At 30.7% G+C, this 13,431-nt stretch overlaps 1 protein-coding gene across 1 annotated transcript; it reads left to right on the top strand.

Annotated features, from left to right (window-relative positions):
- Window positions 1–929: 929 nt before the first annotated feature.
- LOC107950450 (linamarin synthase 2) lies at window positions 930–2,811 on the top strand. The gene is made up of 2 exons (XM_041089651.1): window positions 930–1,629; window positions 1,797–2,811. Exons 1-2 carry the CDS (start codon window positions 1,131–1,133, stop codon window positions 2,738–2,740), a joined length of 1,443 nt encoding a protein of 480 aa, XP_040945585.1. The 5' UTR covers window positions 930–1,130; the 3' UTR covers window positions 2,741–2,811.
- The last annotated feature ends 10,620 nt before the right edge of the window (window positions 2,812–13,431 follow it).

Raw genomic sequence — 13,431 nt, 5'->3', positions numbered from 1 at the left:
TTGGAGAGTTAGGCCAGTTGGCATAAATTAATTCTTGTATTTTTCTATTTTCCACCAAAAATAATAGAATCACTATTTAATTTTATTTTCATATATTATAATAAATTATTTATTAATAGTAGATGAGTATTAATAATTATAGTTATTAGCACTTGATCCGTAATATGTGTTTTATATAAAATAATAGAGTAAACTATTCAGTTAATTACTTAACTTTTATAAATTTTTAGGCACTTTCATTACAAACCGTTTTCACTTGGGTCACCCACCATTAATTTGAGGTTAGACAATGTTATTGTACATTTAGTCATCTAAATTTAATAATTTTTCATTTTAGTCTCTTATATTTTTTGAATTATTTTTATTTTTTGAAAAACCTATATCTTTCATTTATTGAGAAAAAATAAAATAATTCTAAAAAATAAAAAAATAAAGGAAATTAAAATTTTATTAAGGGTTTTCCTTGTTAAAACCCAATGCTTTCCTTATAATAACCTAGGTGGTTCATATAAATAAAAATAAATTTATAAAAATAAATTGTGGGACCAAAATGAAAATTACTTACTAAAGTTGGATTATAAAATAAGTGTACAATAAAATGGTTTAACACCAAATTAATGACAGACGATCAAAATGAAAACGATTTGTAACAGTAATGCCTTTTCTGAAAATTTTTCATTTACAGTGGCAAAAAAGAACTTACTAAAATTACATGACTAGTTTATTTAAAATAATAATATTTTATGAATACTACTAATCATTATTTCATTATTGCATTTGATATGTTTATAGTAAATATATGTTTTATTTATTAATAAACTTTAATATAATTTAAGATTAGTTTTTTATATTTACTTTTTGTTTTATTAAATATATTTTCTAATATTTAATTAATTTTTTATATATATTGTTCTAGCAATTAAATATACATGTGCAATGGAGGAATGAAAACTAATTATTTTAAATAAAAAATAGAAACGTGTATCCTTCGGGTTTGATGACACAAGATTCAGTCATATATAATACCCAGCACTGGAGGGAAGCAGTTGATATTTTCTCAACCAAAAACATATTATCTTCAATTTTCACTAGCTACTTGACTTCATTGCTTAATTATTATTTGCAGAAAGATGGATTCAATTAAATCGCATGCAGTATGTCTTCCAAGCCCAGCACAAGGTCATATTAACCCCATGATGCAACTGGCCAAGCTCTTGCACTCTAGAGGCTTCCATATAACCTTTGTCAACTCCGAGTTCAATCATAGACGATTTATACGGTCTAGAGGGGAAGAAGCTGTTAAGGGTCTGCCTCATTTCCGGTTCGAAGCCATACCCGACGGGCTGCCACCTTCCGATTCTGATGCGACTCAGTCTGTTCCGGCACTATGCAATTCCACACGGAAAAATTGTTTGGCTCCATTCTTGGAGCTACTATCTAAGCTTAATTCCTCACCCCACCTGCCGCCTGTTACATGCATAGTTTGTGATGGAACCATGAACTTTGGTACCAAGGCAGCTCAACTCATTGGGGTGCCTTATGTTCAACTCTGGACTTCTTCAACCGTTAGCTTTCTGGGATTTCTGCACTACAAAGAACTAGCTCAAAGAGGCATTGTTCCATTCAAAGGTTACATATTTTATATTTTCTTTGTAATTTGTAACTTAATTTTGGGATATCTTATGTTCATTGATAATAATCTCTTTGAAGTTCTATGGGTTAAGTTACACGCAACATGTTCCATGCTTATTTTTTTGCATATTGAAACAAAAACATGCGTTTTATTTTCGTTGTAGATGAACGCTTTGTTAGCGATGGGACACTTGAGATGCCCATTGATTGGATCCCTGGTATGCCTAACATGCGTCTCAAGGACATACCAAGCTTCATAAGAACCACCGACCCTGATGACTTCATGTTTAATTACATCATGGAAGTATCACAAGAATGCTTAAATTCATCTTCAATAATCTTCAACACATTCGATGACTTGGACAAAGAAGTGCTACAAGTTATTGCATCCAAATCCCCTAATATTTATGCAATTGGTCCACTCGCTTCACTAAGTAAGAACTCACTCGAAATCCAATACGACTTATTAAATTCAAGCCTATGGAAGGAAGACACAAGTTGCATCGAATGGCTTAACACAATGGAACCCAAGTCAGTGGTGTACGTGAATTATGGGAGTGTAACGGTGATATCTAATCATCATCTAAAAGAATTTGCTTGGGGACTTGCAAACAGTAAATACCCATTTTTATGGGTAGTTAGGCCCGATCTTGTGATAGGTGAATCAGCTATTTTGCCAAGAGAATTCTTAGAGGAAATAAAGGGAAGGGGTTACATAATAAGTTGGTGTCCCCAGCAAAAAGTGTTATCCCACTCGGCGGTTGGCGTTTTCGTCACACATTGCGGATGGAATTCTATTTTGGAAGCTTTATCCGAAGGTGTGCCTTTAATTTGTTGGCCATTCTTCAATGATCAACAAACGAATTGTCGATATGTGTGCACCACATGGGGCAATGGCATGGAAATCAATCCAGACATAAAGCGTGAAAATGTGGAAGCTCTTGTTAAAGAGATGATGGAAGGAGATAATGGGCAAAGAATAAGGCAAAAGGCACTGGAATGGAAGAAGAAAGCTGAAGCTGCCATTAGCCTTGGAGGATCTGTTGTCACCAACTTTGATAAAATGATAAATGAGGCCTTAAGTCATGGCCGAGTAGTAAAATCATAATACAATTGTGTTGTATGTTGTGTGCATGTTTTTTTTTCACAAAATAAATTATTAAATATTAGATTCATAAATTTTTGTTGTGATGTTAGATTTTTTTTGTTGTTGAAATTAGGAGAATGAAACTTCTATAACCTCAACTTTTGGAATTCAACCAAAACTTCATTAGAAAATGTTAGAATTTAAATACAATACATTTAATAAATTCATTATTCTATATTAAACATATTGTTGAGGCAATTTATGAAGAGTGCTTAAGTGCAGTGCCTACTGGTGTCTAGCACTATTTGACTTTATAACTTGCCATAAATGGTGTTGGCAAATTTTGGTAACAAAATTCTTGAGCTATGATCTTTTATGATACTTTATATGAGTGTAAGCGCATCTATGATATTCAAACCTATTATAGGAACATATATTGTAGATTGGTTTGGATTGGATCAAGCAAATTGGCTTCCCTATTTTGAAGAGTTTGGATTGAATCGAATGGACTCATAAGTCTTATTGAAGATATTCACTAAACTTATTATCCTACTATTTTGATGGGAAGATTTATTCTAATTGATCTAGCATGTTAGTTGTAACATCCCAAATTTTCCAATACAATAAATGACATTGTTTCAAGAACTGTAATAGTGAATTTTTGAGAAAATTCAATAATGAGACCAAAAAAGATAATTTTTTAAAAAAAAATTATTAGGATTTATTGTTAGAAATCAATGAAGTAAATATTAGGTGTGAATTTGTGGGAAAGTGGACTAAATTGTAAAGTTGGAAAAGTTAAGGACAATATTATAATTCAATCAAATTAAGGAAATAAGAGTTGATAATGATTGAGGAGCATAAGGATGACTTGAATTGAGTATTGATTTAATGAAATTCACTTTTGGGACTAAATTGGAAATTTTGAAAAATACAAGGACCTATTGTGTAAATTTTTCAACAATCGAGAAATGAGCCAGAAAGCATGAAGAGAGTGTCTTATGATCAGTATTGTAAGTAAGTGAAAAAATAAGGACTTATGGGACTAAATTGAATGAAAACGTGAATTTATGGACTAAATCATAAATTTTCCATTTTTATCGAGGAAGGTCATAAATGCGAATTTACATATGGATAGTTATGATCGAAAAGCATAAATAAATGAAACTTCAAAGGATTAAGTGCCTTGAATGGAATAGAGAATAGTGGTAAGACAAAAAGGGAGACTAAAGTTCAATTTTACCTGGCTTTCTACAGTACGTGCCTAGAGATAGTAACAAGGATGTTGATTGTGTAGCTAAAATGGCTTTAGATAGAGAGGAAGTCTTGATTATTATGGAAGAACCTCCAAAGGGGATTTCCCGTATTTTAAGTTAATGTAATTTTTATTTTTTTTAGCCACCAAAAAAAAGTTTAATTACCACACAAGGGGCATTTTGATCATTTTGAATGGAATCTAAATATGAAATATTTTATTTTGAGATATTATGTTATTGGGAGTTGTTATGAACCATCGATTTGGGGTATTAAAAGAAAGGTGAACTTTGATTCACATGATAAATTGACTTTGACTTGGACTTAATATTTTTAAATGAAATAAAAGAGATAAAGATGAAATTTTTATGTCATCTTCTTCATTTTCTTCTTGATTCAAACCAAATCTCACCAAAATACTTTGGTTTCTTGGTAAAATCAAGTAGAAAACTTTGTTTTAAGCTCACCTCCTCCCTCATTCTCTTTAATTTAGCTTAGGATTCCAAGTTAGTGAAAGAAAGTTGAAGCTAGAGAGAGAAAACTTCAACAAGGTAAGAAATGGTGTTCTCAACATCTTCTAAGTTATTATTTGTAATTATTTTTGTAAGAAAGCTTCTAAAGCTTTTATATTAACTTTTTTTGGATGTTGAGAAAATGTGAAAATGGTGGAAAGAGAACTCCTCGGCTTGTAATAGTGAAAATTTAAATGTTAGAAAGCTAGATTTTAAACTATGGTGCATTCAAAAGGTAAGTAACATAGATTCTCTTGATTTTCTTTAAATAAAATGTTATGAAAATTGTTAAAATGGTGACAAGAATCATGTGTTGTCTATGTATATTTAAAATATGAAAAATAAGGTAGCTTAGTGTGTTGAGTAATTGGAAGAAACATGGTGAAATTCATGAACTTGATTAAATAGCACTAAAATATGCTATAGAAATGTCAAAAGAATTAATGCTATAACATAAATTTGAGGAATGTGAATTAGTGTTAAAATAATTTCAAAGTGAAAATCCATATAATGAAATAATCTAATAAGATAAAATAAAAAAATCATGAAAAGTATATTATGTTGTATATGTACATGTGGGATGTATTGATGAGAGCATAATGTAGCTAGAATGTCTCAATAAATGAACATGTGAAGTTGAAATATGAGATATTAAATAAATGCTCAAACAGCACCAATCATGAAACTTTGATATGCACCTCATATCATTAAAATGTAAGATGATTTTATTTGTATGAACATCCATGTTGTAAGTGAAATGTGAATGTATTATGAAATTGAAATTGCTTGAAAGTGTTGATAAAGTGAAATGTCCTAGTATACTTAGTAGAATAGTTAGGATATAATTGGCATGTCATAGGGATTAGTGTATGTGCTTATGTTGAAGACATCGTTCAGTGTTAAGACAGTGATTTCTGCCTTATGGCATAGCACGTAAGTGCATCTTTTGCAAATATTTCAGGGTGTTTGGGTGGATGTGCCTTTCACACAATATGTGTTATGGTGTTCAGTTGAAATCTCAAGTAGTTGAGTGTATATTACTAAGGTTTACTAAGGTTGAAATAAATCAAATTTTTGATAATAATACTTGCTAATAGACATAATGAGCTATAAGTGTAACAAAAGTAATACATGTTAAAAGTGGGGCTAATAATAATGATACACAAATTGAGCAAGGAGTTTAAATACTTGGCTAATGAGAAAGAGAAATCAAAACTTATTACTTGTTAACTTTTCATAAGAATGAGGTAAGAAACTTTAAAACGAAAACCACTGAAGTTAATTGGCTAATTATTGAAAATATGTATGCACTGTGTAAAAGAAGTGTAATTAAATTGTGGATAAAAGAATGCTCATTGTAAGAGCAAGAGTAGCAGATTAAGTACATACCCTAATTGTATAGTAGAAAATAAATTATATGAATTGGTCTTAGGAGGTTTGAGCACTAGTGTTATGTTAGTAAGAAATATAGAAGGGAGTTTTCTTAACATATTGTTTAAGTGATCTCTTGCAAAAAAAAATTTAAAATATTGAAGCTACTAGTGGTTAAGATAAGTTATGATAATCTATGAGTATTTACTAAGCTTTCGAGCTGGACGTGTTAGTGATTTCAACACATAGGTGAAATCCATTTCGAGAAGATTGAATTAGTGAGTTAGAGGCATTGCATTACCACATGAGGAATGAAGGTTTAAGCTATGGTATTGTATAAGATTTTCTTAGTGGTGGAATGTACATAAGGGCTTAAACCTTGTAAGGAGTTGTACCTCTGATGTTTTATGATTTTGAGTGAAGAATGTATTTAATTCGATAATTTGTAGGTTATACTTTGGCTTGGAATTGCTCTGAACTTAGTTTTGTGTGGATTGATGGTCCTAAATCTCATTTGAAAGTGTTTTAAAATTATTTGAAACACATTGATTTGTTATGGGGATGTTTAGGGATGTTTTAAAGTGTTTTTAGCCAATTTCCCACTTTAGGTGCTTGAGTATCGATACTTGGCTACTATGGTATCGCAACAAGTCAAACAAAATAACGTTATTTACATTAACAAGGACTTGTATTGCCACAATGTCGAAACCCTTTTTTGGAAATCGATTTTTATTTTAAAAAATGAAAAAAATATAGTCGCCACCGATCCTTTTTATTTGGTGTAATCGGGTCACCTCAAAACTCAATCATCTTAATAAAAGATTAAATTTCACTAAAACGATAATTTTAACCTACAAAATCCACGAATGTGGGTTCAAAAGTCAGTTACGTATGAAGAAGGATTAACACCCTCATAACGCCCAAAATTGATACCAAGTCGGTTACTTGGTGCTTTGATGTCGAAAATTAAAAATTCAAAGAAAATTTAAAATACTATCGCTTTACTAAATTAATTTTCACGAAAATGTCTTATTTCAAGTTAATCGAGAAGAAAAGATCATACCCCGTAAGTTAGGACACGATGCTTTAAATCCTCGAAAACAAGAATAACCACCATTTGATCATTACTTAAATATCGTTTTAGAAAGAGGTCATACTCCATAAGTTAGGAGCACGACTCCTCTAATTCCAAAAAATAATGAACTTTGCGTTGCTTTTCAAATATTTCCTATTCATTAGGTAAACGAATGCAACCTTTTAAAACGATATGTTTTTTAATTTGTCTAGGCCTAACAATAAAATGGATGAATATGTTTTAACACGATACACGGCATGGATATTAGCAAAATAAAGTAACATAGTAGCAGGTAAAAAATGAAATAATGATATTAAAATGATAAGCAAATAAATAAATGAACAAATAAATAAATAAAAGATAAAATAAAGATGCTATGCTAGTGAATAATAATGACACGACTATAATGATAGTAAAAATGTCAATTTATAATAATAATATCATGTTATAATTACTATCATAATATTGATATGAATAATAATAGTAATAATAATAATGATGATAAAATAGAAAATACATAAAAAGGGAATATAAATAACATAAACTTGAAATGTTAAAATAAATGATATAATAAATAAATAGGCAAAATTAAATAAATGAGGGATTAAATTGAAGTTTAGACGAAATTTGAAGCATGAATTGTGAAATAAACAAAAAAAAGGGAACAAAGGATTAAATTGACAACATAACAAAATTTAAAGTCTTAATTACAAGAAAACATAACATAAAGGACTAAATTTTTTTAAAAAATGAAAAATACAAGAACTCAGAGGGCAATTATCCTAACGCTATTTACTCGTGTCATTCCCAGAGGGATCATCAATGGGTTAGGGGGACCAAATTGCACAAGAGTAAATTAAAAGGGCAAGAATAAAAGTAAAAATAATAAGCAGTAGGATGAAATTGAAAAATAGCAAAAAAGCGGAAAGGCCAAAGTAGCAATTATACCCTCCCTTTTAAAAACGCGCGGATCCTAAGGTAATCCGAGTCGAGTCACCGGATCGACCCCAAAACGGCGTCATTTTGGGACATTTAGAACCACCTTGAAACGACGTTGTTTTGTGGGTCTATATAAGTTAAAAATATTTTTTAAAAAATCATTTCAACCTGTTTCTTTTTTTAATTCTTTTTCTTTTTTTCTCTCAAGTTGATCCCTCATCCAGCCAAGGCCATCGGCGCACCGCCATGGCCACCGGTCATCAACGACGGAGGCCGTCACCTCCGGTGGCCGAAGTTTTAAAAAATTTGCCTTTTTTTCTTTTTTTATTTTTTTGACTTCTTGGTCTCGATCTAAAGGCAATGCCTTCAAAACTCGAAAGAAAAAAAAACTAAAAAACTTTAGCCCTCCTCGCACTTCTCACGCCTCTTTTCCGACAGAACCCAAGCGAGCTGAAAGGAGCCCAAGGGTCTTTCGGAGTCAGAGAAGATCTCTGACGATGGAGGGAAGCGAAAGGACGCCGGTAAAAGAAAAATGTATTTTTATTTATTATGTTTTTCTGCAAAAAAAATGGACTACGTTTTGTTTAACTTTTCGTATTCTATTTCGATCTCTACCTCCCCCAAATACAATCTCTTCATTAGGCTTTTAGAGTCGATTACATTTTTTTTTTCTTTTTGCAGGCGTCCATGGTCAACGGTGACGATGGGAGTCGTACCTTTGCTATTTTGGTGCAACAGTGGTAGAGAAGGCGTCAAGCCTCGAGCAACACATCCACTAACGTGGCCAAGAGTAGCAGCACATAGAGGTCTAGGGTTTTTTTTATTTTCTAAAAAAAGTTTAGGTCGTGGGCTTGGGCTTTAATTTTTAGGGTTTTTGTATTTGGGCCATTATCTTTGTAAATAGTCTTTTTATTTTTTTATTTTTATTTTTATTTTTTTGGTTTCTGTTTAGGCCAGACGAAATTGGGCTCTTACACACAACTTTGGACTTATGCCTCAATAATGCCCTTGGTCCAAGCCACTGCACTGTTTTGCATTATTTTGACTTTCTAAGGTTCGTTTTGGGTTTTAGACGCCTCAACAACTACCCTATTTCTCCTTTTCCACACAGGAATACCCATGCACATAAAATCATAAGCATAAAATCATAAACAAGTAATCTCGAAGAATACGGTGAGTATCTTTTCAAAGATGAATTGACTTTAAATAGAGATATTATGAATTCAAATTCTATAACAATTTTTTTTATTTATATTTATTACAAAAAATAACTTAAATATAAAAATATTTTCAATTTTAATATTATTCTAAATAATTAATTAAACTCAATCAAAGATTCACCTAGAAATAAAAAAATTATGGGCCACTATATAACCAAATCCCATCTCTTATTTGCATGGTTTCTTTTATTTAAGTTAGGAAAAGTAAAAGAGTTGAATTTCCCCTTCTTTACCTTAAAGTTATTTAAGCTTCCTTTGATTTCAAAAAATAGAGATTATTTTCATTTGAAATGGAAAACATTGAAGAAAACAGATAATTTTTTTTAAATGATTTTTTTAAAAACAAAATGAAATATGTAAAATTAGATGTTCTATAAACACAAAAATATTCTTTTTTTTCCAACCGTTTTTCAAATACTAAATTAGATGCCTTGATTCGAATCCATATAAATGTATTTTTTTTATTTCTATTAAATAAAAATAGTTATCAAACAAATTTTCATTCTTGTAAAAAGAAATTGTTTCTATTTACCAAATATAATTTTTGAAAATGAAAATAGATAATATTTTCAAGAGGGCCTCAATTTTTATTTACCTCAATTAAGTAACAAAGCTAAAAAAATAATAATAAAATTACTTTTAATCAATAATTTCATTTACTGTCTATAATTTAACCAAACATGATTGTTAATATTCCTTTACTTCATTTCTTTATTAATTTTAATTTTCCAAACAAAATAAACAGATCGTTTACTTTCATAATAATAACAACAACAATGAAACATAGATACGTGTCTTGGCATATTTTCATCATAATCTAGAAGCCTCGACCTCATCCACTTAATTGCCATCTGCTTTATCGTTTTTATACCCCTCATTTTATGCATATAAATGTCACCACGAGTTAGGGAAGGGGATTCATCATATCTTGAATTTTCACTACTTGACTTCATTGCTTAAAGATGGATTCTATTAAACCGCATGCAGTATGTCTTCCATTCCCATTGTAGAAGCCCAATTTTACTCGGGTCCAACCAAAAAATTAAACCAAATATAAAAATAAAAAACAATAAATAATAAGAGTCCAAATCCATTTAAAAAAATCAAATCAGGACCAAACTTAGGGCACGTTAGGGCACGTCTTCTCAAATTTTCAAACGCAAAATATTGTCTTATTTCGAGATTTTTTAAATTTGGATAAAAAGGAAATGAAATGCTTAAAAATGTACGTTTAATTTATTAGGTTTTTAGAGAAATCGTTTAATGCGTAAAAGGAGTTATACGTGGCTAAATACAATAGTGCGACATACATTTGAAATAGCAATGACATAATGTACATAATAAAATGTAACATGCATAACATTATCACCAATGAATCACAAGGTTAACAAGCACAAACAATAATAAGGATAATACTAACGATAATACAAGTAATAATAATAATAACAATATGAGTGACATGCCCAACAACAACAATAATAATAAACTACGATAAAGATGATAACAAGGAATCTAACATTTGAAAATATTTGAAGATTAGCAAGTAATTAGATAATGAAATTATAGTAATAATAATGACATAAATAAAATACACAAACTAATGCATATATATAAAAATTGAATAATAAATAAAATAAATAATGGTGTAAGTTTGATTAAAAATTGAAAAATGAGTAAATAGAAAAAACATTAATTGAATTATTTAATGAAACTTTTTTTTTAAATAAAAAAATAAAAAAATAAAGATTTGATTAAACAGGGTGAGGACCGAATTGAAATCGGGCTAAAAATCAAAGTTTAAATTGCAAATAAATAAACAAGGTCGCAAGGGTAGAAATAGAAGGCGCTTAAAGGCTAAAGGACTGATCGGGAAATATTCCCCAGTCTTAAAACGCACCGTTCTGCACGGACCAAAATGGAACAAACGCAAAAGAAGTGGGGTCAATTTGAAAATGCTAAAAAGGACAAAATGACTGAATTGAAGCCAAGCATCAAAGAGGAGGGACCCGAAGCGCAAATAGCTCATTCGGCCTTCAAAACGCGCAGATCCTCTACTAAACGGGTCAGGTATTCGAGTCAGACGTGAAACGACGTCGTTTTGGCCATTGTTGCCTAAACCCAAAACGGCGTCGTTTTATTCCCAAGATAAATGTTAAAAATCAGAAAGAAAAAAAAAAGGTTAACCCTTATTTTTTTTAAAAAGAAAGAAAGAGCTCAAACATTCTCTCTCTCCCAGACTCAAATCCGACCAATAGGGCCGTCGCATGTGCCGCCGTGACCCCGCCGTAGGCGGTGGCCGGAGCAGCAGAAATCTGGGTTTTTAACCCCGCTTCAAGGACCGACTGAAGGTCGAGCCTTCATGGCCCTAGGGTCGTTGGAAGAAACCCCAGACGCCACCCTCTTCGTTCGATTTTGGCAACCGAAATGGCTCCGGCGACGGACCTCGCAGGCAACCCCAGGTAGGTCTTTTTCTTTTTTATTTTGGTTTAAAAAAAACAATAATGAAAATAAAGAAAAAGGAAAGATTGAAATAAAAAAAAAAACAGGAAATCACCTTAGTTTTTGCTTTTTTATTTCTAATGTTCGTAAGAAAAGCCAGAAAAAATTACAGTGCTTGTATTCGGCTTATATAACCGATTCTAAAATCCCTAAACTTCTACTTTTGACGGCCGGTGATAGGCGAGCAGTGGCAGTTGCAAAGGCGTGCGACGTAGGTGGCTGGCAGAACGTATGGCGCGCCTTAGGGTTTGCATCTCTGCTGAATGGGGTTAATTTTGGGCTGGGGTTATGTTTGTATTTGGGCTTAGGGTTATTAATTGGGCTTGGGTTGTTGTTTGGTTTGTAACTGGGTTTGGGCTTCCAGGCAAAAATGGGCACTACAGGTTCCTTTGATTTTTCTCAAATTTTGGTGGGTTTTTTTGATTATTTTGGCCTCAGATTGGGGTTGAGGGAAATAAAACGGCTAAAATGAGCCTTTTTCATGAACTCTAACCACCGGGGACGGTGGCCGCCGTCGTCGATGACTGGTGGTGGCGGCGGAGTAACGGCAACTACCATGGTCAACCTAAAAAAATTTTCAGAGAAAGAAAAAAGGGTAAATGAGATTTTTTGTTTTTTTAAATGGACTTATATAAGCATATCAAAACGAAGTCGTTTTAGCCTGGGTCCATAAACCCCAAAACGGCGTCGTTTTTGGTCTGAATCGATGACCCGACTCGGATCCTTCTAGGATCTACGTGTTTTTGAAGAGAGGGTCTAATTGCCGCTCCAGTCCTTCCGCTTTTTAATTATTTTTCAATCTGGTCCTAATTCCTTTATTTTTTCTTTTAGATTGCGGCATTTAATTTTATTTTGTTTTCAATTCAGTCCCCCGATTTGCCAAAGAAAATGTGCGTTTAATAGGGTTTGGTATATTTTCCCATTTAGTCCTTATTTCTTTTCGCACATTTCATTTTGGTCCTTTATTTTGTTTTATTAATTTTTTATTTACAATTTATCCCCTAAATTTCATTTAAATTTTGATTTACTCTATTTATTTATTCATTTATTTTATTATATTTTATCCCCTTTATCATTTATTTTATCTCGATTTGCCCCTAAAATTCCACTTAAGTTTTGAATTAGTCTTTCTTATATTTATGCATTTATTTTATTGTAATTTAGGCTCTTAATTTCATTTCAATTTTGATTTAATCCTTATTTATTTAATTTTGACCTTGTATAGATTTTTTTATATATTATTTTTTATGTATTATTTTATTTATTTGCTTATTTGCTTATTTATTATATCTTCATTTTTATTTAAAATTTGTTTTTATTTTATTTTATTTTTTATCTTCTTTTCATCGAGCATTTATTTATTTGTTTTATTTATTATTTTTATTATTATTTTATTATCTATTTATATTTATGTATTACTTTTTTATATATATACTTAAAAATTAGATTGTCTATACTCTTTTATTTGCACAATTTTTTTATTTATTATCGTTATTATTTTTTATTCTTGTTATTTTATTATTTCTTATTATTTTTGATATTTTCATGTGATGTTTATTTATCTTTTAATCATGCAGATTCCATTTTTTATTTATATTAAATTACATCATTTATTTATTATTACCATGATATGATTATTAATATTAATGTTATTATAACGATGATTATTATTATAATATTCTTTCATTTACTTATTATTTATCATTCTATTTATATAGTCATTTTAAATTATTTCGTTGTCATTATATCATACATTAGGTTTAAACATTTATTCATTTGTATGTCTCGCCCAGATAAATTAAATGCATATCACCTTAAGTGTTAAGTTCGTTTTTTCGAGCG

Source organism: Gossypium hirsutum, chromosome D03, assembly GCF_007990345.1.
Source record: "Gossypium hirsutum isolate 1008001.06 chromosome D03, Gossypium_hirsutum_v2.1, whole genome shotgun sequence".
NCBI lineage: Eukaryota > Viridiplantae > Streptophyta > Magnoliopsida > Malvales > Malvaceae > Gossypium > Gossypium hirsutum.
Note: the sequence above shows the minus strand (reverse complement) of the source record. Positions and strands in the feature narration are given on the sequence as shown.